The 27,283-nt window shown below is 39.0% G+C and overlaps 1 protein-coding gene across 4 annotated transcripts in view; it reads right to left on the bottom strand.

The window, feature by feature from the left end:
• The window catches only part of LOC126924341 (dopamine receptor 2), an 81,546-nt gene that overhangs the window by 23,847 nt on the left and 30,416 nt on the right, over positions 1–27,283 (bottom strand). For all 4 annotated transcript variants that reach the window (XR_007713488.1, XM_050738703.1, XM_050738702.1 and 1 more), the window contains one exon: positions 24,200–25,739. Coding sequence is in view for 3 of the 4 variants with exons in the window: in XM_050738703.1 (XP_050594660.1) it covers positions 24,200–25,398 (1,199 nt within the window). In the remaining variant the exon portion in view is untranslated. The remainder of the gene's footprint in view (positions 1–24,199; positions 25,740–27,283) is intronic.

Genomic DNA, 27,283 nt, shown 5'->3' with positions numbered 1-27,283 from the left:
ATGACAGCGAAACGTGCGCCGAATGCATTTCTGTTTGGCAATCGGGTCAGCGTGCGCGACATGCCAAACCGGAAATCGATGGCCGTTCAACAACGGCGCGGCGTCGGGATGAATTTGCACGCGGGGAATCGGCGAAACGCCAATTGCCGAGGCAGATCCACGTTAAAAAGTTTATCGCGGCCTGCTACCGTCCGATACGCGACCGGAAATGCACTCATGACGCTCGTACTCGTTCAAACGAACGGCATTAAACGATCAATCGCGTTACCCACTGGCGCCCCAGATCAAACATGAAAGAAGTCGTGCGCTTTTTCGATATCGTTTCGGAAACTGCTTGATTCGAGCTTAGTGGTCGACGATTGATGGCTTTAGTTATAATGGAAGTGTAGATTTTGAGAATTTCTGTTTAGTCACACGTATTTCTACTTAAAGGTATCATTTATTTTGTCGAGAATTAACTTTTCCATGATTTGGTAAAGGGTAATTTCTTATAATAATAAATTCAGGAATTTTATGAAAAGTAGCCGTGAACTGACCTATGCGATTATGATAGTAAGTCTTGCAATTATCGGGAAATATTTGATCCGGACGAAGTGGTATACAGAATAATATGCAGAAGAAAGTACGGAGTGATTCTTCGTGAAAAACTAAGAAAGAAACATAGAATAATAAAATAAAATTCTGTGAAAATTCACTGCGTATATACACTGTTGTCCATAGTGTTAGGACACTTCTTGTCACATATCTGATGCATTCGGGCGATGCTGTAAAAAGCGGCGGATCGATAAGTCAATAGAGAAACGAGCGAAAAATCGTGCACCGCAAGCGTGATCAAACAGAATCATCGGGTGACTTTCTCAGAGCATCGCATTCGCAGGCACATCACGTTAAATTACTAAATGGGGAAAAAGGCTTGGAGCAACTAATACCTCTGATAAACTGTCGAGGCAATCTAGAAAGGGCAAGAAATCTCATTATTGCTGGAATCCTAAAACGTCATCGTAAGACAAGAAGAGCTTCGTTTGACGTCATCGGTGTTCCATAGAATGCCTAGAAAGCTCGTCTTCTTCCATCGGTTTTCCTATCTCTGTAGTCTCCCTTTATGTGTGACGTAAAATGATGGATTTCTTTTTTCCTTCTCTTTTATCGGCGACGCTTGATAGTTCATAATTATCCAATAGCTAGAACGTGGTGCATAAACATACCACGAGGATTAACGTGACGTCTCTACTCCATCATCGTCGCAGTTGCAGCTATTGCATCGTGGTCGACGACGTCAGTATGTGACGTCAAAGACGGCAACACGTGGTGAACGCGAGGCAGTGTGTACGCGAATGCGGATGAGTCAACGAGACTCAACGACGAGGCGAGAGAGAAAAGATGGGGACTCGTGGCAAAACAGTTGCGTGGCTTGCTCGATTTATATCTGGCTTTAGGTACGAGGTGGAGAATCGTCTACGGAGAGCTTTCTCTCTGATGGTCTTTGGAGGTTTGCAGACGTCTCGGCGCCAAACGCCCCGACGTCGGGGCAAGGCCTTGGCGACCGGTGACCGTGTCTTCTCTCGGCGAATTTACGCCACGCTCTAGTTTCCGTACGGTCAATGACGAATGAAAATACCAATGGGGTTGAATGGCTGGGGACAAGATTGCATTTAACACGTGTTCTCCTTCTATCTATTCTCCTCTCTAAAACTGCATCCGTAATTGTGAAATCGTTAAATGGAAGACTAAGCTGTTGTTGCAGGGATGTACAGTGATGGAAAGAAGAAAATTTCAGTTTTGTACTCTCTGAATGCCGACAACGATAATCCATTTTAGAGCGTAATTCATTCATTATTCTGGTCGAATATAATTTCACTTTGTAAAATTATGGTATCCTTTAGTACCATTTATCTCTTAAACTAGTTTGTCCCATCACAAACTTTAACTTTTCCTTTTTCCCCCCATTTCATTTTTCTTTCTTCTTTATTGTTACTTGTTTATTCTGTGTCTTCTTACGACTTTGTATGCCATACTTTGTATACTGAAATGGGTACTTAACCCGCTTAATAAATTAAATTGAAATATGAAATTAAATTGAAAAATGAAATGAAATTTCCTTTTGTACGCTACTGTAAATGCTTCACGCTCAATTTTATATCATTTGGTAAGGTTAACTTTCCTCGACTTTCTAGGAATCTCGACAGATAGTCATTTGCAACACTTCACTAACACATGTTGCTCCGTCTGCGTTTCTAGCGAGGATAATTTATTGGTTATCACGCATGGTCGACGATAAATTAAATGTTTAATACGGTTACTCGGTGGACCAGAGATAGATTTCATCCTTTTCATGCCGGTCAAAGGTCCGAGGATCATCCACCACAGACAAATTCCTTCAGAATAAACGCACGAGAAAGGAAGATATTGATAACGTGTCAGAGGCGGTCAGGGCAAAATGTAAATTTGACTTTTCGCGCGATAACAAAGGGATCGTTAACAGAAAGCCGATCTACACTCGTTCCGTGCCTCTGCTCATCTTTTTTCCTTTCTTTCTTTTGCCTTTCTCGGATCATTTGCGACGCGGTGAGTCGTAATTTACTTTAATGCACGGCTTTGAGCCGTAATTCACCCAGGGCCAAGAGTTTCTAACCCATTCTTCCACGTTACTCGAGTAAACCATGGTTCGCGGATCGAAATTGCCATCCATTCCCCGTCTGAATTTTGCTTGACGACCGATCAACTTTATACCGAGATAATTTGTTACACCAAAGAATTATTATTCTCTTCCGCTTTCATAAGGCTACGGCTTTTTTGATCAAGTATGTAGAAGAGTAGATTTTGTTACAATTCACGCCTTCGTGTAAATGGATAAGCAGTTACGGTCAACGGAAAGTTGAAAAACGTGAACGAATTGTAGGAGCAATGTTTATTAACGTTAATTACATATTGAAGACTGAATCAATTCTCATGTATGCAGATGTATTTTATCTTGATTACTTCCTAAATTCTGTTTGCGTATTGTTATTATTAATTATCGTTAATTGCTGAAACGTCAATAATTTGTGTTTTCCTCTTGTTCTTATCATAGCTCATATTCGTTCCAATAAACTTTACATAATCTTGCGTTAGAAACTTTTATATTCTCATTACTTTGGGAAACATTATAAGGCTTAACTGTCCGTAATCCGATTCTATGTATATTTCCCTACCTCCCCTCAAGCGATCGTTAAAATGTTCCTTTGACGCCATATGACGTTTGCATATCACATGTGCCGGTGATTATGAAAGTGGCCTAAGTCATACATTTTTCGTTTTCAGTTATTCATAGTTTTGTGTATGACGTAATTGAATTCTATTTAACGACGCAACAAACAAGTCAGTACAAATGTTTAGTTTTTGTTACTTTGCAATGATGGTTTCAGATTATTGCAATAGATGCAACGAAAGATAGGCGATATGCTCATTTTGTTTCGATTCTTGACTTTTAGGCTACTTTCATAATCATCAACACACATATAACAATTGCGTACATATATTTGACTAATAAAGAAAATATTTTTCTTTTTACGTCTACAATAAACTACCTGTACGAATACTTTTGTTTCCCGCTGTGTAATGATCATGAAGGACAAAATTATTGCAGCTTGATTTATCCGTAATTTTATATCCAACGATATAGGTACATATGACAGACCATAATTCAAAAAGTGAAATTTCTGCATGTGATCCTAATGGCCAGGGACTACGAGTTATTCAATAAAAAAAATAACAGTAATATATAGCGTCTTATTATGTTCTCTTCAAATATCAAAATTAAAAGCTTGCTTTCATATTGCGTTCACCGCCATGAGATACTGCTTTGTGACTTCAAAGCGAAAATTGCACAAACGCGCGCGTCGTTCTGACAAACAAACGCGCACACGAGAATTTCGTCGTACTAAAGGTGAAAATTTGCGTAGAATTGGACACGCGTTGGATTTATTTAATTTACAACAACGCAGAAACCACGGAATACGTTGAATTCCCCTGGAAATTGCTGCTCGACCGCTACAACGGAGCAGGGAGTCGCGTTAAATGAAACCGCCACTCTACTAAATATCGAATTGCCCGTATAAAAGCGAAACGCCTCGTTGATATCGTTTCTTTCTAGTTGATTCTCCACGAAAGTTGTATATATATAGTTTTATTTCGAGTTGTTTCGTTATCTTTGAAACATATTACGCGGTACGTGTCCGTTTGACAAGTTATTTGCTATGTTTCTTGGATGCAAGTTATCAAACTTTGTCCCCAAGGCGCAAGCGGTCTGAAACGCACTGTACCATGACCTAGTGCAAGAGATATTACTAGGAAGCAACAAGCATAAAACAACTTATGAAAGACTCTCCGGCTCGTTCTTGGAAGCGTACACTTTACTAAAAGATTTACTCGATGGAGCAACTAATCAAAGTTTCTTCAATTTAAGTTGTTTTTACTTTCGACGCCTGGACCCGTTTGCAATAATTTATCAGCTAATAGAGGGTTATTGAGTTACAAATTACAGGTTATACATACTTTTTCTTCGACTTTGTAGCAACAGAAACAACCTATAGATGGCACGAAACATAAAAGGAAAGTAATAATGCTACGGAATTACTAATTTTTTTAAAAATTTCTAACTTGTCAATTGAGAAAGATTAGAAGGGCAGATTAGAAATTAATTATTATTAAATCGGTTATTAAAATTTATTATATTATTAAATTATAGTAAATTATATATCTTTATACATGATACGCAGCAATAATTTTGGTCGTTCGATTATCGGAAAAATTGGATTCTCCAGTATGCCCCAAAATTGATTAATATGGTTAATCGAGATCTTATTATATTTGTACAGTAGACGTCTCGTGTTCATATAACATAATATTCAAATACTAGAACGTTCGGATATTGGAACATTCGGATAATCGAGGTTCGGGTACTGTACAGATAACTTGTAAAATGTCAGTAATTTCAATTCAATTGCAAGAGGACTCGGCCAGAGGAACAGCCATTATACGTAAATTTTAATCTGTCATTCAGCGATTTAATCTTCGCAAAAATGAAATCTTCTTGAATTCGCCAAATTTTGCGACGACAATATAATACGCTCATAAGGAAGATGCATCACTGATGAATTATTCATCTTGAAAGCTACATCTCTATCCCGCTTTTGAGGAGAGTGGTAAAGCGGAACACGGATGAAAAATTTTCAGATTTTCGGATGCGGCCTCGCTTAGATTTTCGACCGCCTTCCCCAACTCCTGCAGAATTAATCTCTGATCACTCTGTAATGCTCCCTTTGTGCAAGTAACCTTTAACTTTTGCGGTGGTCGTTTCTTACCATTAGATATAGCGACACATACGTGTAGTCACGAAACGTTCACAGAAGTTCACGGTAAATTTTCAGACCCTAGGGAACACCGAGAAATTTAAACTATCCTCGTGTATATTGCAAGGATTATTCACTCTGTTTGGCAGAAATCCGACCAGTGCAAGTATTTTTAACTGTTTCTGTACGTGTCTGATTCTGTCATTGATTTGAAACTTTTAAACGTTATAACAGACCGGCAGCATCTCGCTACTCTATTCAATATACCGGATCATCTCCACGGTCTAATTTTGATTTCACAGCGTGACCTCTCTCTTGGATTTTACATTAAGGACGTATTCTAATATGGAGTATCTTTCAGATCTACTTTACGATTTCTTTCTAAATAGATCGTAGAAGCTTTTGGTGCCAGATTTTGTACATATATTTATCTATGGTTGAAGAATATTCACCGTTTTCCTTGAATAAAAATAGTTACAGTTAAGCGAATCTTGAGACGTTTCTCGAGTTGTAGTCGATATGGTGTCTCGTTCCATTCTTTTTATTTCTGTATATAAAATCGATTACTTTATACCCAGACTTAATTTGATTGAGACACAACAAAGTAGAATCTAATTTAATTTAATTTAACCGACGGAGCATGATCCAATTGCGTTAAAATGTCCAATATAAATCGAATTGCAAAGGGTTAAAAGATTTTTGCTTGCCATCCTACTTATCTAAATTGAAAAAACCAAAAGAATTTTTAATTAGTATAAGTATAGTTATATAATTCTGTTACATAGCTTCAAGTTGTGGACTAGAATATCTCCTTAAGAGGCCGTTTCCTTTAACTTCTATAGCTTCATTAACTTCAGTAACGTGAAAAAATCCTTTTAAAGACATGGTTTCGAAAATTTATGTTTTAGAAAAAGTATAAAAGGAAAAACAACGTTTTGAAAGTTCTACGGCAGAACAGTTCCTTAAAATTTCGTTTCATTCACACGTCCTCGTCTTTCGTTTATTCGAATGGCCCCTTCTCGTCCTTCTGCATTCTCGTCTAAATACTCGTCATTCTCCAGTGTACCGTCAACATTTTTAATATCAGCAAATATGAAGAGTGTACGCGGGTCATTCTCCTTAAATAAACGCTTGGCAAATTCACAGATCGTTCCTCTTAAAAAACAAAGAGGTGTCGAGATCCAAGACTCAACGATTAATTCGCGATTGGCTGGAATGGTGCGATTAACTCGCATAAGCGGAAGTTGGGAAACGGTAGTTCACCATCTGGTAATAAACCGCTCGGAAGCTGCTAGGAAACTCTCGATAGTTCGCGAAACTTCTGAATGATCTTCGATTATCCGTCGTCGCGTTCCTCAGTCGAGTCAGCTGGATGATGGTCGCGATGCCTGATCCCATAAATCAATCTGCAGTACCTCGAGAAAACGATTTCTCGCTCTTTTTCTCCATTACGGTACACTGAGATAGACCGAAGGGTCAAGTGGAAATAAGGTAGAATTAGATCGAGGCTGAGGAATAGAGGAAGAGGTATGCATAAGCAGAAACCGAGTGTAAAGTTTTCCTAAAGAAATAGGAATAGTCTTGGCAAATGGAAAAGGGAAAGAACAGGGAATCGTTGTGAGGAACACCTACTTCTAGAAGCTCTAGCCGAATTGCTGCGAGGTATGTAGTTGTATTTTCTTAGCAAGGCATCCTGCAGTCCCAGTAGTTAAACTTTTAATTGAACGCCAAAGGAAGCGTGTAATTTGGAAGCAGGCCACCCTAGAGATCGCTCGGTCGATCAGCGAACGAGCTGCAGCCTGTATAGATACCTGGACTAGTCAAACAAAACGATATCGGTGGAATTGATTTAACCGATGTCCCTGAATATGTATTGGATTTGATCCTGCCATTAAGCGTTACGAGGACCTTTTCATGACGGAGAGGGGGCGCTGTAGGGATCAACGGTACGCCCGACATTCGCGTTAAATCCGACGTGTAATTCCTGCGTGCAGCCGCTAATGGATTCGAAGTAACCGTTTGGCCTAATTATCATTGATCGCAGTCACAGCCAGTCACCGATCTCCGATCCCCGAATTCTTGCACTCGAATGGGAACTAACTATTCATGATTTTCCTATTGATCAGCCTTGGTGACCGTATGCCACCGTTCAGTTGACGATGTTTGCCACGATTATGTAAACTGGTTAACAACGAACAATTCGGGACATGGAAAATGGTCGCGAATAAGCGTAGACCGAGCCACAAATACGAATCCAAGGGGCACCCGGGACTTATTTACGGGAACGAATCGACCGTGATTCGAGTATCCTCAGAGCTTTTCAGCTTCTCTATCCCGCGATTAAAAGGCTCGAACAAGTTGCTGTCCCTTTTTAAAATGGCTTGGCTTTTCATCCAGCCCCGCGACTACTTTCGAGCACGATCGATTCGTTATTAATAACCATTTGCCACTGGTGACATCGAGGCTATTCAGTTTTCGACCTCGAGAAGCCGATCCACCTTGCCCTGCACACCATGGAGAAACCCCGGAGACTATCGATTTTGCATTTACCCACCGACAAGCAGCCGTGAAGCGTGATAATCACACGTGCGATTGCTACACGTAGGATTGGCCGACGTTGCTGCTGCCCCTGTAATTGTTATTCTCTTTCTATCCTCTCTTTCTCTCTCTCTCTCTGCCTCTCTCTCGTCCTTCGTTTTGTAACATTGCAACGTTTGTTCCGGGGCACACGATTTACGCTTTATCGTGTCACCGACTTTAAACTATGTTAGCGATTATTCGCGCATCTGTCGTCTTCGAAGCGATTTCCATCGATTTTAACTGTCTCTGAATTTCTTTCGTTTCTTGGGGCACTGTCCTTTTACATGACGATATTTTTAAGTGTTTTTGTTGGTGTTTGATTGATCAGGTACATCATCGTTTACGTGGTTCGAAGTATTCAAGTTTCAAATCTCTGCTCTCATCTCTATTAATCAAGACACTTGTCTCTGAATAATTTGAAACATTTTATCAACATTAATTCATTATTTTACTTCATCGGTAATATGTTTGCAACTCTCACAAAAATTTAATGATTTGAATGAAACAACGGTTGCTATATTAGTCCTTAGGACCTGTCTCTAAACCAAGTTATCTTTCTCTGAACTTTGTATTCGTATTATAATTAACATTTTTCACATCAACATTAACTAATCGTGTTTTGTATAAATGTCCCTTATAGCTTAACTCTCGTTAAGAGTTACAATACAAATACAAATTGTTCTAATTTTTTTATTGTGTTTATAATTATAATTCACATCGTAGTTCCTTGGATGCCATTTCTCATTAACCGTGTTGTATGACTTTATACAGCTTTATAGCTTAACCATCATTCATTCTTATATATACATTGTTGCAATAACAGTATTTCGGCGTCGTTATTCTTGAGGGCTATCCAATTTACGCTAGTTCCGCGGCTAGTACGCCGCTCTTTCTGAATGCATGCACGTTGGCGGCACGCATAGGAGAATGTATGCGTCCACTTTGTCAGGGAAGGCGTAATAAGTGGACTCGGGAGGACAAGTTACACACCTACGTGTATCGCTAATTCTATTTACATAACGTCCCTTACGTAACACGAATTACTCGTGAAACGACGGCACTAATTCTCTACGCGTTTCTCGCGTGAATATGAGTCATGGCAAACTCTATATGTGCCCCGAAATTAAAATTAACCCGAGTTTGCTCGCTTCGAATTCACCGTTGACTGAGGTGACGTGGAAAAATCGTACATCACGAGAACAAGTTAAATATCGCGCCCTGCTTCGCTATAGAATGAGCGTACTGATTGAAATCTACCTTCGAGCCAGCTTGCTCGCTATCGGATGCATTATGTACGAGAACTCGTTGTGGATTCGTAACGAGAGACGTGCGATCCATCAGCCACGTGTCACCGAGATTTCGCTTAACGTGTTATCGAAAAGTGAATTCTTCGATCGTAGCGTGTCATGAAAATACACTGGGATTACTCCGTTAATTGAAAGTTCTTGACGCGGAGAAATTGCGAGTATTAAATCGTTTTAGTCTTGCGTTTCTAAAGCTAATAGTAATCGGATGATGCAATATTTGTTTTTCGTCTTCAGTCATAAAATACCCTGTTCGAAGTAATTAGAGAAACCCTGATATAAGAATGCATCACTTAGACAAATCTATTAACAGTGGAACTACCAACTACGGCTAAAGTTTGAAAGTTTTATCAAGAAAGTTATAGTGCAAGCAACAAGACAAAGCTTATAATGCAGTAACAAGTGTAAGCTTCGATTTACATATTTTACGAAAAACCATGTAAACCCTTAAAAATACACCGTTGTAAATTTATATAATTTCTACGAAGAATTACGAATTGATCGTTTTGATCACATTCGTAGATCTAGGCTCAAGAAAAGAAAAAGGAATAGGATAAATATTATTCATAGGGTAAAGATTTTCATTAAAACAACAATTTAAGTAATGTGCGGACACTAAAAATGGATATAAAAATAAAAGCGACACGGAAAGCGAAATTCATAAGGTAATCATACATCCCCATTTTTTAAAATGATTATGAATTGTTGATTTTATGCATCTTTGAAATTGATAAATTTCGTGTTCTCTGTAGCAAAGTATTTTCTTCTCATCTGAGGGGGAACAGAACACTTTTCATCATCCACGTCAAATATTTCCTCCTTGAAAATGACCAAACCATTTTCTACGCGTATGAGATGATTTAGAGTCTTTTCCGTAAACATACGATATTTGCTGTTATTATCGTTGTATTTCTTTTCTGAAGCTCATATAGTATGTATTTCCTAGTTGCTCATTTTTCCTCCGTCGCTGTTTTAAACTCACAATTCAGAGATCTCATGCAGTCATTGTCAGAACTTGTTTGCAGATAATTCTGAAACATGAAGCCCGACTAATCCCGCTATGTATCTTATTGTTTTTAGTTCAAATTTTTACATGACGTTTTAATCTGTATATTTCACTATTGCCAGACATATGATTTTTTGCGTAAAAGCTCCTTATTCTCCCTGCGGAATTCTGTTGCGTTTTCTTTAGATTTATACCTTTGGAACGTTTTCGCGCATCTTTATATTTTCTCAATGTTTCATCTGTTTTACCTCGTAACAATTTCCATACGACGTGTATCCTGTTATAAACAGAATCGAATTCACAGCATACGTGACACTCACCGTGAAAGTGTTAAAATTATAATGCGAAGGTTAATCTAATCGGAGCAGAGAAAACTGAAGGAATTTAAAGAACGATCACGACAAAAAAGAAAATCGAATCCTTAAGTTGATATTTCCAAGTAAATATCTCTGACGATATGCGTACGGCAAACTCGCTCATTCTCAGTCGAGTTAGTTGCTTCTCGTTCATTGTCAGTCAAGTTAAATAGTTCCTTCTCTCTTGGATCGGCAGATTAGGAAAATCAGCTCGTATGAAATTTCCTTCAACTCTGTGTGCCCGAGACTCTGATATGTTTAATCTAATTCGAGCAGAGAGAGAGAGAGAGAGAGAGAGAGAGAGAGAGAGAGAGAGAACGAAGATTAAATCAGTCCCGACCTCTTCTCCGTTTTCACCGAAAGAATTTGTTGCCGATGGCGGAGCTTGAAATTGCGAGTACTCGAGATAAATGGATGTTAATTCGGTCCGGATTATTATTATTTATCCAATCGTGGCTCAATTTATTGGTGTCTGACACGAAAGGAGAAATCGCTCTGGGAAATCCCGGGTTTACAAAGTTGCTATTAAGTCAGCAACGCGTTTAAGACGACGAAATTTTTTATAGGTCTCCGAGAATCTTCATCAAGGGCAAAGAAGCTACCGGAAGAGCTCTCTATACGGCTTCGAAGTCGCCTGGACTCATTTCACGGGAATGAATAAAAGTAATTTGCTAAAGAGCTTCGGTTCTATCCATCTGCAACCTTGGAGCTCACGCTTCTCTCCCCTTTTGTGCCTATCCTGTAAAAACATCATTTATGAGTCGTCCTGTATGCGGGGTACTTCCGCAATCATGATATCTACAGTCCGTGACCATTGAATTAAGTCCACAATTTCATTTTTCCAGCTACAGTGTGTAACATACACACGTACTATGTGAGATAAATGGCAAGAAGTCCTTGGTTGTCGGCTATAAATATTGGAACACACACCGATTACGTTTATTAGAAAAGTCTAACAAATTTTATTTTTCTTAGTATTTGAGATTATAAGGCACATGTGGTTGCGAGTGAAATAACTGATTTAGAATAAAATAGCTAAAGAATAGCATTCAATTTATTCGTCTATTTATTTATTTGTCTAAATATCAATAAGTGTTCTAATACTTATAGTCGGCAGTGCATGTAGCAATTACTCGATTCGTAAATTACCAAGCGCAAAAATTGGAAAATTTCGAAAGAAATTGAAAAGTAGCAGAATGATGGCTTAATTGCCATTTAATTTTACGTGAACTACGCTACGTATTTCGTAAAGATACATTCATAATTTATTTAAAACGTCAGGAACAAAAATCCATAATTGGAAACTTATATCTGGTATACTGGGCAGATATGTAACATCATTTTCTTTGAAGACGAAATCTCACACGCAAAAACGTTTTATTCTAAATGCTCGATCTATTTTTTCATGAGAGATCATCCCTTGTTTTACCGCGATTAGGGAAACAGCCAGTACGTGTGTACGAGCAGAGAAACACTCGCGTAACATTCAGAAGCGTTTATCTTCGTATCTGTTTTCCAGATTCTTGAAGAATCCCGAATTCCCCTTTTTAAAGTCGAACCACAATCCCGATAGGTATCTTTTTCTTTCCCTCTCTCTTTATCTGTTCAAGAAATTATGCCCTCGCCGTGGTCTCGTCCTCTACCGCCCACTGATTTCGCATCCGCCAATTGAAATTCTTCCTCGGACGTCCCCATTCACTTTGGATACGAAAAGAACGCGAACCCTTCGTACAAGAGTCGTTCGAGTTGATCGTAAAGTGCGACCTTTGATACGGTAAATGAAAGAGATCGATAGCAGCGTGAAGTTAAACGTTCTTGTCGAGTTTGTTTAATGCTAGCAAAATTAATCGAGTCGAGACAGGGCTTTAAGAAATTTGTAGTTTTGTTTAATTAACGTAGTGGAAACGTATTTTTACTATGATTATATATAATGATTGGTAATACGATTTAGTGATAAAAAAGCAGTTTGTTCCTTGGGGATTACCTTTGCACTGAGAGACGTACAGTATTGCTTGGAAGTATACAGTAGAACTTCATTTACTTGAACTTATCGTGGAAGCGGTTTATGTAATAGAAATTTAACAAGTTTCTGTATTACGTATCTTATATTTTTCATTTATACAATAGAAGTTCAAATGAAAATAATTAAAATAAATTATAAATCAATAACTATAATTGATTAAAAAGCGTTAAACTTCTATTCCTATAAATGAATGAAGCTCAGATAAACGGATTTCTTGAAGTCTGGCTAAATTAAAACTAACAATTCAAAGTAACAAAAACAGTTTAACACTAATTTAGCCATCGAATCGTGTGGAAGTTAAATTGATCGAATATATGAGATTTGAAAAAGTTTACGCGCAGTTAAAATTAATTAATATAACGAATATAATATTAATGAATTTGATAAAACTAATTTCATACAAGATAATAATTTTAACATATCAGAGGTAAATTTGCGAATAAATAATCTATATTTCATATGACATATGTTTTTTAATTCCATAAGAAGGTAAAGAAGATAGCATTTTTAATCGTGAGTTTTCCATTAATTCATAGCTGTCGCTAAAAGCCATGTATTAATACAAATCGAGCGGTGTCGATATATTTATGGTCGATATTACTTTCCCCCCTTGATTAATTCTACCTCGTATGATCTCATTTACTCCATGAGAGGGCAAAGTTACACGCACCCCTACGTTTTTCATTCCCTCGAGCTATTTCGAAGCGCTACAGATAAATGAACTCAATTATTTTTCACTTCTTCTATTCACCAACGAATTTTCATGGAGGTTGATCGACAGTTCTGATAGCTTCGACTAATTCCAAAAGTTGCAAAGGAAGATCCTCTCTGATCATGTCGTCCAATCTCGGTGACACCCCATACGTCATATCGGATGAACTCATAACGAATAGACGGATTATCGCTGATCGATGTGAAAATGTAAACTGTTTGAAAGGTGATGCTCGATGAAGACGCGTCGTTACGCCGTAACGACGAGTCCGTTAATTGGGCCTCTGCAAGAGGAACTAAGGAAAAGAGGAGAAGCTATAGTTGCAGCTTCGAGAAAAAGATAATAAGCTGCTACCCTTGTTACAGGATTCTCGGAACTTGCGTATTACGAATGCTGCAATTAAAAAAGTCCGGTATGTAGTTACCAGAGATAAACCGCTTACGACGAAGTTACCTTAATTACCAGGGAATCTCGTAAATTTTCGCCGCTCGAGTTATTTCTGCTGCTCTGATGAATTCCGTTATTCAAAATGGCGCGGTCTAGGGTAACTTTGACGCGCTTCTTACATTTGAATAATCGTACAGAGGGAGAGAACGCGTGGTAGCCTGTTTCAGCCCCTTATATATCAAATCGATCCAACTCCACTGAACAAAAGATTCAATCAAGCACTCTGGCGCTAAAATTTGTAGAAGCGAAGTAATCATTTTGGCTTGTGTACGATACATTTATCGAAGAGGGATAAACTATAATCGAGGCCAAAAGTAAGTAGAAGTAGGGGAAGTATGATATAGGTATCGATGAAGTTTAATCGAACCGGTGTTAATGTTACACACTGAAATTTTATTCATTATGTATCCTTCTAGTAAGTAGATTATTTAATAAATAATTGAAATTAGTATCTACATTTTTGTGTAAATACGACATATATAACGAAGCTACGTCGATGCCTATTTTCACTACCTATTCACGTACGTCCCATCCACTTATGTATGTATATTTGTCGATCACTGTAAGAGAAGGCACAATTGTGAACCGTTTCGTTCATCTAGATATCGAAGGTACGAGATATAGGTTCCATATTATGGTAGTGTATTTGTTTTCGAATGGTCTATTAAATACGCTGGGGATGTTTATCGCTTTTCAGACATAGGATACCTTGTATGTGTCTAACTTTGGGAATAATTTACCTCGCGAATATACGAGCAACGTATTGCAACAGGGGTTGGGGCTAACTTGGCGAACTATAGGCAATGTATCAGTTTTCCTGGCACCGATGAAATCAATAACGGCTCGCCTCTTCGATAAAATTTCAAACCGGCACGCGCTTTCTTCTCCATTAAGAAGCTTTTCAAAGGAATGGCGGAAGTTGCAGAGTTCTTCGAACAGTGACGCTCTCCTCGAAATGCGCTCTAATCCCTGTCAGTGAAATATCACTGAATAGATTCCTTTGTTATTAGTTTTATTCTTCTCGCTTTCTTGTCCGTACGCAGGCCGTACAGAGGTACGTTCTTAGTCTGGTTATTCTCGAATCCTCTCATGAAATATCTTTCCGGCAGTGCTTTTGTCTCCGCGAACGCGTTATTAAAAGTTTAACAAGTTCTTTGCACGTGGCGACGACTCGTTTTCCGTGAAATCTCCGACATCCTCCATTATGTCGAGCTCTTTGATCCTATCCTCCAGGGTGGCATCGAATTATAACGTACTGTTGCAGCGAATAAAATTAGGCTAACTGAAGCGTAACATTAGTTGGTCCACCTTATTTTCATTTGATGGTATATTGGGTTGTCCGAAAAGTTTCTTTCGTTTTTATATGAAAATAACGGATGCACAACGTTTGTTGTTTTATATTATTTTATTGTATTATGTATGATCCATTTTGTTCTATGCTATAAATTTTGTTCTATTCCTAGAAAATGGATCATACGTAATTCAGTAAAATGATATAAAACAAAAAATGTTGTGCATCCATTATTTCCTTATAAAACGAAAGAAACTTTTGGGACGATCTAATACATTTTCCTTTATTTTCATTTTTATCGTTTGTTTATTCACATCCCTTTGATTCGTTGATTTACATTTGGTTAGTTGATCTACATTTATTGGTTCGTTGGTTTACATTTATTGGTTCGTTGGTTTACATTGTTCGATTCGTTTATTTATGTGTTACATTTTTTAAATCATTTTCAATTCAATCGTTGCTTTTCATCGTTAAAGAATGTTTTAATTTTGTGACGGTATAAAAAGATCGTTATTAATCTATATGATTTCTCGTTTCAATCTCGCGCATAGAGATTTTGTTAAAATATTAAAGGTCACTTTGTTTGCTGAAATTTAACATAAAAATTCGAGTTTCTTTTAATTGGAAATGTTTTGTTATTGCTTATTCGTGCATATTCTTCGGTTCATTTATTTATTTGTCACGGCAAACATGGATAATTTAAATATAAAATTAATTAATCTTTTGTTTATGTATTTTTGTTTCGTTTAATCCCAGTTTTCGATTCATTAGCTTCTTTATTCATTGGTTTTATATTTTTTGCTAGATCGCTGTAAGACAAATACAGTTAAAATACAATTTAATTATGATATTTAGACAATATACCCAACTTATTCTCAGCGCAATCATTTACATTTTACTATTTGTTTATATATTTTTAATTCGTTTGCTCAAAGTTTTTTGGTTCATCCGTTTGCGTTCTTTGGTTGATCGATTTACGTTCTTTAATTGATCGATTTACATTTTGTCACTAATTTGTTTTACACCTTTCGATTATTTAATATTTTTCAATGTACCTATTAACATTTCCTATTTGTTACGGGCCAAAATATAATGGAATATTCAATGCGTATCAAGATGCTTTAACGTGCTCTGCTTAATTAATACGCGATTAATGCGAACTGTATTTCGCGAATACCGTTTCGTAGAATATCAAATGGTATTCGAATCTGCGATAACTAGTTATGCCGACCGTTTTTGCTATATGAAATTTAACGAGAGTCAGTATTCGTGGGGAACAGTGGAAAGTTTCGGGCGAACTAAAAAAATTTATATGGCTGCGGTCACCATCCATTGAGCAACTTTCCGATTCGTATCTAACTCGTAAAGACTTGGTCGCTTCCAAGGTATTTTCCTTTTTGCGAAATTGGAATCAGTCACCAGGATATCTATTCGTTTGAAAGCAACGGACAGAAGCAAGGAAACCGAGGATCCGTAGTGAAAGTTTTCGCGTTCATTGCGTTTTACGCGAACAACGCACTGTCGGTACAGTTATTTGAACTTTTGTTCTCGGTCCTTTGAAACGTCCACGTGGAAACGTGCTACCCGAGAAAAATCGTCGTCGTCGTCGTTTGTCGTTAAAGGAGAAAAAATATAGTTACCGTGGTCGTTTCGAGTCTCACGTTTTTTGTGAAAACAGACCGAGTAGATGAAATCGTAAACGTAATTCGCCGTGGAAAAATGATTCTGTTCCTCGAGAGAAAGAGAAAAAAAAAAAGGGAGACGGCGTTATTCCGCACGACAGCTGTATCCTTAAACCATGGTGCGAGAAAAGTAATTTAATTTTCTATTTCGGCTTTTCTTTGGCGCGATGTTCAGTCTCCGTTGTATTTTCTCTAAAACAGTGATTTACACGGTCCAGGCACGATGTATAATATGCGCAGACATGCAAAATAGATGGAAATGCAGGTGTTTTTGCTCGCAAAGGATCCTGCTGTTTCAACCGTTTGTCCCTGCCAAGTTATGAGTCGTGTTTCGTTGAATCGGCTTGTTCATCCTCGAATAACACGCACATATCGTTCATCGATATTTCTCACCGTTGTAAACTACCCACATATCACCGTGGATTCCGTGAAAGATGCAGCGACGAGGAAAATTAGCTATCCTCGGCTCGGCGGCCGCTGGATGTCGAAACCTTGACTTAATGCGGACTTGTTCGCGTGACTGAATTTATTACGCTTGCCTACAATTAGAGGCGTTATTTCGCCGGGGTACGAGCAAAGAATTCCGGTCTCTGTCGCGGAAGAGGAGGAAAGTAAGCGGAACGATGTGCCCGTGGAAGATTGCGGGGAAAGAACGAGGCATAAACTCCGTGAAATCGATACTCGCCGCATTAGAAGTTCATATCACCTGATCCGAGGCCAGGCAATATCAATTGCACGGATGGAAATTCTCACATAGACGCGCGTGTTTACGGACGTAATTTAAGAGATGGTTGCATCGTTCGCCGTCTCATCCTAGATAAGTAGTGTTGGCCCGATAGTTTCTGCCCCGACAGTATTGCTTCGCTATCGAGGATTACCGAAACGTGTTAAACGGATAGTCGGTTTCTAAACTATGATCGACTCTTTTGCAATTTCTAATTCACGATAGATTTCCGTGCTTCCCAAGCGATCCCATCGTGTGTTTCCTTTCTGGTATCTCGTAAAGTTTTTTGTTTCCCCGCAATACGCGCTCGAGAGCTTAAAAAGGAGGAAAGAGAGCTTTAAGCTTGTCTATTCTTCAACTTGAAGCGTGTGCGGTTCTTTGGGCGATTTTAATAGGAGAGCTTTTTTCAAGCTAGCAAGGACACGAATGCTGGTGCCGTACAAAGGAGCACCCGAGGAAATGTCTCGTTGCTTCGTTTGCAGTTTGTTTTGCTGCCTTTCCACGGTGCAAACTTGTTATTTCTGCGATTGTCTATCCGACGCTTGATTGTCGTTTATTGGATTTGAGTAATTTTAGAAACAAGTACCACGAGGTTCGCGCGAGACCAAGACCGGGTTGTCCCTAAAATTCTCTCAGAAAATTGTATTAATCCCGTGGTGACCCACGAAATTTCATTTCGAATTAAATACATCTTTACGGGCTTACCGGGACCCAGGCGTTACGAGCGACGCTTTACGTCACGTTAAATTTCTCATTGAGAGAGAAACATAATTTTCGAATAGTTAATATCATTATATTTTTAACGTCGTTTTATCTTTTGTCGTTCGTTTTACTAGAGAAGAGCGCTAATTCATCTCGAAGCGGCGCGGCGCTCCGAGTGCTCTTAATTGTCTACCAGCTGTACTCATTAATCAACAATAACAGTCAAACGTGTATCGACTCGGTGTAATTCGTTTTTAAACATGTTATCAATTTACGCTAACAAACCTGTTCGACGCTTTCTCTCCTTTTTATTCCCTGGTGTTTTTTTTTTTTTTTTTTTTTGCACAATAGCCTACAAATTTAAAGGTAGGAGAGACACCATGTGCTAGATCTGCTCCATCGATATTGAAAACAAATAAAAACATCTAAAGATTGAACATATGTTGTCGATCACAAGTATTAATTAATTAATTCATTGATATTTAATACATTTAATTCACTGCTTTTATTTTGTATTTATTCTATTATAAATGAGTTGTTTTATTCGCAACATATGTGTCTTGTAATATAAAATATTAAATAACATATAATTTGTTGGAGTTCTCCGATAAATGTAACCGGTAGGCGCATTAATATCTATAGATGGCATTGTGTATTTGAAGTTAAAAAATATAAACAAACATTGACAAAAGCCTGTACAGCATCACATTTGCTTCTAATTTCCTGTAATTAGCAGATAGATTGCAAATAAACTTGGCAAACTATGAAAAAGAATTCTTAAACGAATCAACTCTTATTTTACATTCGAACCTTTGGAATTTGGCGCCGAGTTAATTTCACCGGTGACCAATATTTGCATAGAACTTCTCACGCATTTCCTTTTCTCCGTTTATCTTCCCTCGTTAGGATATCTCGCGTTTTCATGATAGACGCTATCGAGCTTTTGTTTCCCCAGTGTCTCTCGATGTAACGAAAAGAATTGTGATATTCTTGACGAGCAATTAAACGAGCATCGTGATGTCGTCTGATACCACCGGCTACGTCATCTCGTTCCACCGCCACGGAATTGATATTTCGCATAAATCACCCCTAAGACTTTACACTGCTGCTTCTGGTGGCTATAACATCTGGGTACACGATCTACGGCCAGCGTACAAGTAGGGAAATATTCCCTCGTAAATTTTACTAATTGTATCATCAAGTGGTTTATGGTTACTTTTCTTCTATTATTTACGATTTAAAGAATACATCTGTTTCATTTTGGAGCATTATGAATATACGTATAATAGGGGGCTTCGAAATTTGTATTTTAAGTAAATTTAAGTAATTGTATCATGAAAAGTTTTATCTCAACTTTTTACGACGTTTTTATTTTGAATAATACCAGTTAAATAAAAGATTTCCCTCATTTATACCGAGTCTCAAAATACAGTGGAAAATGTAGAAAAAAAGACATTTTTGAAATAATTTCATTTAGAAATATACATAATTATACATACAACATAATACCGAGTCAACAGAATAAAAGAAATTTGAAGAATTATGATTTACAATTAGGAATAATCCAGAATTTATGATAATTTTTCCATGTTTTCACAACTAATTACTACAACCTGTTTAGAAGAGGCTACAGAATTATTTAAATAAAAATGGTCTACGTGAACAACATCAAAAGTATTCTAAAAAGACTTCTTTACTACAAAACAAAGGTACTTTCATGAAATCCCGCATTTAAAAATTACTGGAATGAGAGTCAGAGATAATAGAAAATGAGGTAGAATATATATAAAAGAGTAACGCCATTAATTATGTTCTTGTATTTCATGTTCCAAATATGGAAGGAAATTACGAGACGAGCAGAATGATAACTTTTATCAAATGCACCAATAATTTGATAACGTACATACAGACAAGCAATTATCGTAACTTGTTTTCTCGTTGCAAGCCAGGTATCTATCCTTTTTTAGGATTTCATTGCTTTAGAGCTTTAATTATATATTTCTAAGCAAAAAGATGCTAAGAAATCTTTTGCCGTGCTGTTATTTCGTACAGTTTTGTCCCGATGTGCAAGTAATTTTGTTCTGTCATATAAAGCGTTTCACTTATCTTGGATTCGCGAATATCTTATGGTTAGCTATACTTTTGGCGATATAAAACATTGTATCATGAGTTATGTCAAGGTTAGTTTTCATTCATGAGGCATAAACACAAGAAACACTGTCTTGTATCGCTTGTCTCTTAGCGTTCCTTAAGACATTTTTCTGCAGGACAAAAAGATATATCGAGTGGTGTATAAAAAGATACGCATTTTTACTTAAGATAATGTTGATGAGATTGAAAACTCATGGAAATGACCTGAAAAAAATTGGGAATAATACTACCCGTCACTCTGGATCGGTTAACTTTATCCCGGCACAACTCCTGCATCGGTGAAGCTGACCAATATTCAGAAATCCACAAACAAACCACCCGATATATTCGCTTCTATCCCCCGGAAACTTACTCGCGCATCTCATTGAAGATAAATTCTTTGTTTTATATCGGATGACACTTGGATCGTGACTTTACGTTTCTTCCTATTCGCCACTTCCGTCTTGGCGGTTCTCCTGCGATATAAATCTTTTTTACTACCTTCATTCTGAATAGATATTCACGATGGTTTGTACGGAATAGCAAGCAGTTCGAGTCGCATAAGAAAGGGGTTGATTCCGGAAGTTTGTTCGGTGAAACGAAGATTATGTCTCCGTAAGGGAAATGGCAGGATGACAGTGGACGGACTCGTTTGCATGTCGATGAACCGGCTAACAGTGAATACGCGTTATGTACCTGGAATGCACTCGCAAGAACGCAGAGAACAGACAGACCGCGGCGATAACAATGTGAACCCGTTTAGATATAATGGGGGACCTCGTAAGTTAGACCGGTAGACACAGTGCTATATTTTCGTTATAACGCGCCACTAGGAGTTTTGCATTAGCCTTCTAAATCGTCGATTGCACCGTCGGCTAATGGCCGACAAAGTATCGTTATCGCTTCGTATTTTACAATAAATCGGCCAAATATGCATTGAGGTTGCTGCCCACTAGCCAATACAACGTATGAACATCATCAGGCAAATATTGGCACATTCATAACTACCTATCCATTCAATGGAAGAGCGAAACAATGACGTTCAGTAGTGCATCAATGTTATTTGCCGACCACTTGAATATTAAAAGGGTAAATTTTGTATATATAATGGCGAACAGAAGAATGTTTATAAAATAAGAAGTATAAGCAGATACGAATAAATGTAATATACATATAACATAAAATAGGGACGATCAATATTTACGCTATTGTAAAAAGTTTTTAGTACAAAAGCTACTAAAATTTATAACGCGTCGATGTTAAAGTTTCTTTTATCCATATGTATATCCGCAACTATACGTGTAGATAATTAAACTTTTAGCTACAGGCGAATATTTCAATTTCCCGAACGAAAAAGCGGTCCGCTTTCATTCGTTATTTTGATTCTATCAACCTGTTCTTTCTTCCATCTACGTCTTAGCACGTGTAATTTATTCATGAATATAATAAAATATGCAAATATAACGTCTTTTGAGGCTTTAATGCGATAGAAACTTGACTTGATTAAGAAATATCTAATGCTCAGATATCCTGAACAATAAATGTGCCACGATTTTAATTCATGACGCATAAAAACTTCATTAATATTTTCGACAAATTCTACTAATTTTTCATTGTCTATATTTTATTACTGTCGCGTCACCCATAATAAATCTCGTTGTCAACGTATGAATAGCATGTAAGTGGAATACGACCGTTGCTTGATTGGTAAATCATTTATGTCGTTGTCGAGACGGTATATTCTATTAAAATACGTATCATCAGCTTGTTGACGATACAACGAGAAAAGTGAATTTTTCAGAATGTTCGAAGCAGAGAATTGTTAATAACTCGAACTATTTAGCGACGAACTGGGTTTCGAGGATCTCTAATTAAATATTGTTTACGTATATTCGTAATAAAATCGAATATTAATCATCTATTTATATGATTAATAAATTTATGAAATTAATAAATCAATAAAAGAGTGGAGTTCGTTAGTTTGGTTTGTGAGAGACTTGTATATGTCGCTCATGCATTTTAGTGTTACATATACGGCGGCCTTTACCTCGATCAACACCCTACAAGCATCGAAAGTAATTCCCGTAACTTTTACACGTGCAAAGCTGAGAATTAGCTAGAAAATTATTCGACAACTCGTATAAAGAAGAAAATCACGCCATACGCACGAGAATAGTGTTTTTTTCGCGAAAATAGCAGAAAGAAGCAAGAAGAAGCTCGAGATTGAGACAAATACAGGCCCGTACGCTCCATCGAGTTAATGTTCTTTCTGCGCCACCCTTTGCTACTTTTCTTCTCGCTCCGTTTCCAGTTGCTTTCATCTCACCTTTTTTACCCCTCTGTTTCACTTATACTCTCCGCTTTCCCCGTCACGCAGGTATCACCGTTATTTATCCTCCGAACGTTGTCATCATTTTTCACCGACCATATTATACCAACGCGTTACCTACCCTTGCTATTCGTTCGTATTTTCGTGCAGAACGACTTTTTGAAAAATCAGTTGGAGGATGTCTCGTTTCCGCGCTCGAAACCGGAAAGAGATTGATGGGACCGAACTGCGAGGGATAGATCGATCTCACGATACACCGGTGTATGTTTAGTTTCCCGGGGGTGGGGCGAGGGGGATGAAAAGCGAACATTCCGCTTTAACGATACGCCGCCTGTAAGTAGGATTTAATTAAAGGGACAACGGTAGCCGTTAGAATGGTGTAGATTCTTTCGTGTTCGCGCGATTCATTCCTGTCAGAGTTTCCGCGTTCCATTTTAAACCCCTGCTCCACCTCGCGAACGCGTGCGGCAACGCGTAATTAAATCGCGTTATTTGCATACCTTCCGTTTTCTCCCGAAACTTTGTCGCCAATTATTCAGCGTATTCATTTGCGAACTCAGGAACGACTGATATAGCGGAAGTTACGCTCGGTGATTTGTCACCGTGCAGTTTAGATGTATTCAAACAAAATGTACATTTTCCCGTTCGCTAATAACTCTGTTAGCCCACGTGCCATTTTTACCCGGTTAGAAAAATAGAAAAGTATTTGCTGTTCGATCGTACAGAAACAGCGTTATCGAGAATCGATTTGTCAATGCCAATGGTCGAATTGAATCGACTGTATTATACTTGGAATAATTTTTAAAAGGATCTGTACCCTTCGTACGAAAATTTGTATCTTACTGCTGTTTCGGTAAAATTGATTATCGATACCGGCTCGTGTTCAACTCATGTCGTTCTAAGGTTGCTGTATTTTACCCGAGATGAATTCAATAGGACCCAAGTGGCCTCCGTTCCGACAATTATTAGCCACCGGACGGTTCCAACTCCCTCGCGTGCGTCTAGGATATTTTTCCGACTAAACCGTCACTTTCTGAGAAATATTTCATCTTTATTGTATCCTAAATAGGTTTTCCGATTCACTCGCAGTCTATATTTAAACAGACTTTTATTCGTAAAGCCCGAATTTTGGAAATATAGTACACATCGCGTAATTTATTTAAAAGAGATAGGACACGACCATTCTTCCACTCAGTACCAGATTTCGAGTAAACATGCTATCTGCGTGTCAACTCGTGTTGAAGAACACGACTTGTTGGCGCGTTGGCCAAACGAAACGCATTTACGTCCTATTTGCGCCTTAGCGGTTCGTCTCTCTTTGCTCATTAATTCACCGTCGCGATCCGTAACTGTCTGGCGTAGTTACAAACCCATTAACGTTGGTTGTGGCATCGAGATGCGTTTACCGATGTCTCGCCAACCAGTTAGCAGTGGGATACCACTTTACTGATAAGTAAACTTACTCTATTTCGAGGACAGAGCTTCCAAAATCAGAACCGATAATTCCTCATATTTCTACGGAAATGAAATTTCATGCAAATTCTTCGGTGGATAGAACAAATCTTAGACAACAAGAAGCTTACCTTCGAAAGTCTCTGCTCCAGCAAGCGTATATCACCGGATTCATACCGCTGTTGATCCAACCCAACCATGTGACCGCGGCGAATACGATTTTCTCTTGCCATATGCACTGCGAGCAAAAGCCTGACCAAAGATTGACGACGAAAAACGGCAGCCAACAGATGATGAAGACACCCATTACGATGCCTAAAGTCTTGGCTGCCTTTTTTTCCTTGGCGAATTTGGCCAGCTTGCGTGACAAAGAGAAATTGTTTCCCCGATGCTGCTTATTGATCCTTGTCGAGGGTACTCTGGTTAAACAGTTGTTGTGCATGGTTGTCAGAGGCTCTTCGAGATCCTGAAGATCTTCGGGCGTGCTCGAAGCGGTACGAAACAGGTGCCTGGCGTCGGTATTTGTCCCGCCTCCTCGATGTATCCTCAGAGTGAGCTCCAATTCACCTGAGGCCATTATAACTTGTTTGGTGCCGAGCTTGAGGCTCTTGGTCTGGAACACGGCAGCCCGGTAGATCTTGTAATAGGTGAACACCATCACGAACAGGGGTAAGTAGAAACTGATGGTCGACGAGAAGATCAGATAACCCAGGTGCTCGGTGAACGGACACTTGTCCTCTGGCACTTCCTCCGTGCGGACTGCCCTCCACCACGCGATGGCTGGAAAGGAGATCGCGCTCGAGCAGATCCACACGATAGCTATCAGGATGGCGGCACGTTTCCTGCTCATTTTGCTCGGATAGGTGAACGGATCGGTGATCGCCCAGTAACGATCCAAGCTGATAACGCAGAGATTTAAGATCGACGCGGTCGAGAAGAGGACGTCCAGCGAACGCCAGACGTCGCACCAGTCCGTGGTAAACAGCCAACGGTTCTCCAGCACCTCGTAAATCGCGCTGAACGGCATCACCACTAGTCCGACCAAACAGTCCGCAAACGCCAATGACGTGACGAAATAATTGGTTGCCGTGTGGAGATACCTCTCCCTCACCACCGCCAGGATAACCAGCGTGTTACCGAACACGGTAGCGACCGAGAACAGGAACAGGAGTATCGCTAGACCGACCCTATCGGTGGCAAGGTTCCAAAGATCTTCGTAGGTACGGTTCTGGGGCGGAAAACTCGCGTTGTAAAAACTTCGATTCAATTGATTACTCGATACGTTTGCCTCTTCTTCCGATCCGAGCAGGTAGACCGCGCTTTCGTTCATTTTTCGTGGCACGCGCAGCCAGCTTTGCGCGCTCTTTCAATCAGAGACCCGATCCTATCTGGTCGTCGATCCGTTGACGCCGTGTTTCCTTCTCTCGATTTTCGTCTTATCTCTCATTTTTTAAATCTAACAAGAGATCCGTTGATGTATACACGGATATCTACGATGTCTATCTTCCTTCAACTGTCTTCTTCGCGAATTTCTTTGCGTTGATTATCTGTGTTTCCTTAGTTCGTTTCAGGAATACGATCGTAGTTGTTGGGATTCGAACGATTGCGACGTGGAAGGTTTCGTCGCTTCGACTAGACGGCTTTAACGAGTCGTCGCATCCTTCAGAGGATCTGAAACAGGCGAAGGAAGATTGGTAAGAAAGCTCGTGGTTGGTTAGTATGTAAGAGACTGAAGACATAAAGCTGCGTTTCTCCGGTATCATCGGAAAGCTGTCGGTTTTTATTGCAATTGCGTCGCGAAGCAAATGCTCCAGCATTTCCCTTCGCTTCTACGTATATCTTACGACTTTCTCGCTAGTTGAATCACGGAAAATTCTGCAGCATTGATATTGTATATCGCACGAGTAGTACGAGTATATGCGATTGCTCATTAGAGAAGTTAATATCGTAATCGTGTGTGGAGAAAGTACGGATATGTGTGTGCAGAAAGCAGGTTAAGTATGGTAATTAACCAATGCTTTATTGAATATTATGATGATAATTAATGGCAAATACGGGTATTATACGATTTTACAATTATTGTACAGCTTTAACGACTCAACAGACTTAATGAGGCTCAATGAGAGTGTTTAAGCTATTAATTGATATAAACTGCATCGAGAAAAATAACTGTTGAAATACAAGTTTCAGAACAAGTTCCACAATTCTTATCAAGGAGAACGTATATCGGAGCAACCAAGCTTCCAATTGACATAGACATTCTACATATAAATTATGAAATTTTTGTCATAACAAGAATACTGAAGTCAACAGCAACAATATTGAAAATATTTCCGTAACGCGTTGTATATGTAAAACGAAAGCGAAAGTAATCCATCGTACGATTAATTAATAATAATAACCCTCTTTGTGTCAACTAGCGAAAGGAAAAATCATCTTATCTTTCGACTTTTATTTCGCCAATTCCTATTTCCTTCAGGCCCGAAATACAGAAGTGCGGTCTGCGTAATTGTCGATCATTTTGCGGCGATGTTCACAAGAACGTTTCGTTGCTACGAACGATTTAGCAATTTTTCGCCGACGTGCAGTATCCCGGCTCTATATTTAGTTAGGGGAAAAGTGTCATAAAGAGGCATGCGAGAGAGAGAGAGAGAGAGAGAGAGAGAGAGAGAGAGAAAGAGAGAGAAAGAGGGAGAGAGCAGGTGGCGAACAGAGAGGTTTGTGATTTCGTGGCCAGACCGGAGGCTGGAAACAGGGCCGAGCTTTCATCCGTGACCTGGGAGAATGTTTACCGCTACTTGATCAAAGGGGTTTCGATCGTCGGACGATCGGCGCTGGGATGTAGCGTGGCCTCCGGTCCGGAGCCTCGGATTTTGTCTCGTTCACACCCTTCCTACGTCATCGTAGCCGTCGAATCCGTAGTCGTAACACGTGTCAGGGCCGATAAACCTTGCAACGTCGTCGCGTATCGAACACCGGCCGAGCTCTACCCGTTTACACCGAAAACGAACCGACCTCGTTTATTCTTGACTTTCAACGTTCCCAGGGCTAGCCGAATGCCACTTTGTCAAATTAGTCGCTTAATTTTCGAAGCCCTTGAATTTTCACGTACAGGGCGATACAAGAGTAAACGAATGTTAACATTTTGGTAACCGAGAAAGATCTTAAGAAAGACCACGAAACCGAACTGACCGGAAAAGTAATTATGCGATACG

This window comes from Bombus affinis, chromosome 14 (assembly GCF_024516045.1).
Source record: "Bombus affinis isolate iyBomAffi1 chromosome 14, iyBomAffi1.2, whole genome shotgun sequence".
NCBI lineage: Eukaryota > Metazoa > Arthropoda > Insecta > Hymenoptera > Apidae > Bombus > Bombus affinis.
Note: the sequence above shows the minus strand (reverse complement) of the source record. Positions and strands in the feature narration are given on the sequence as shown.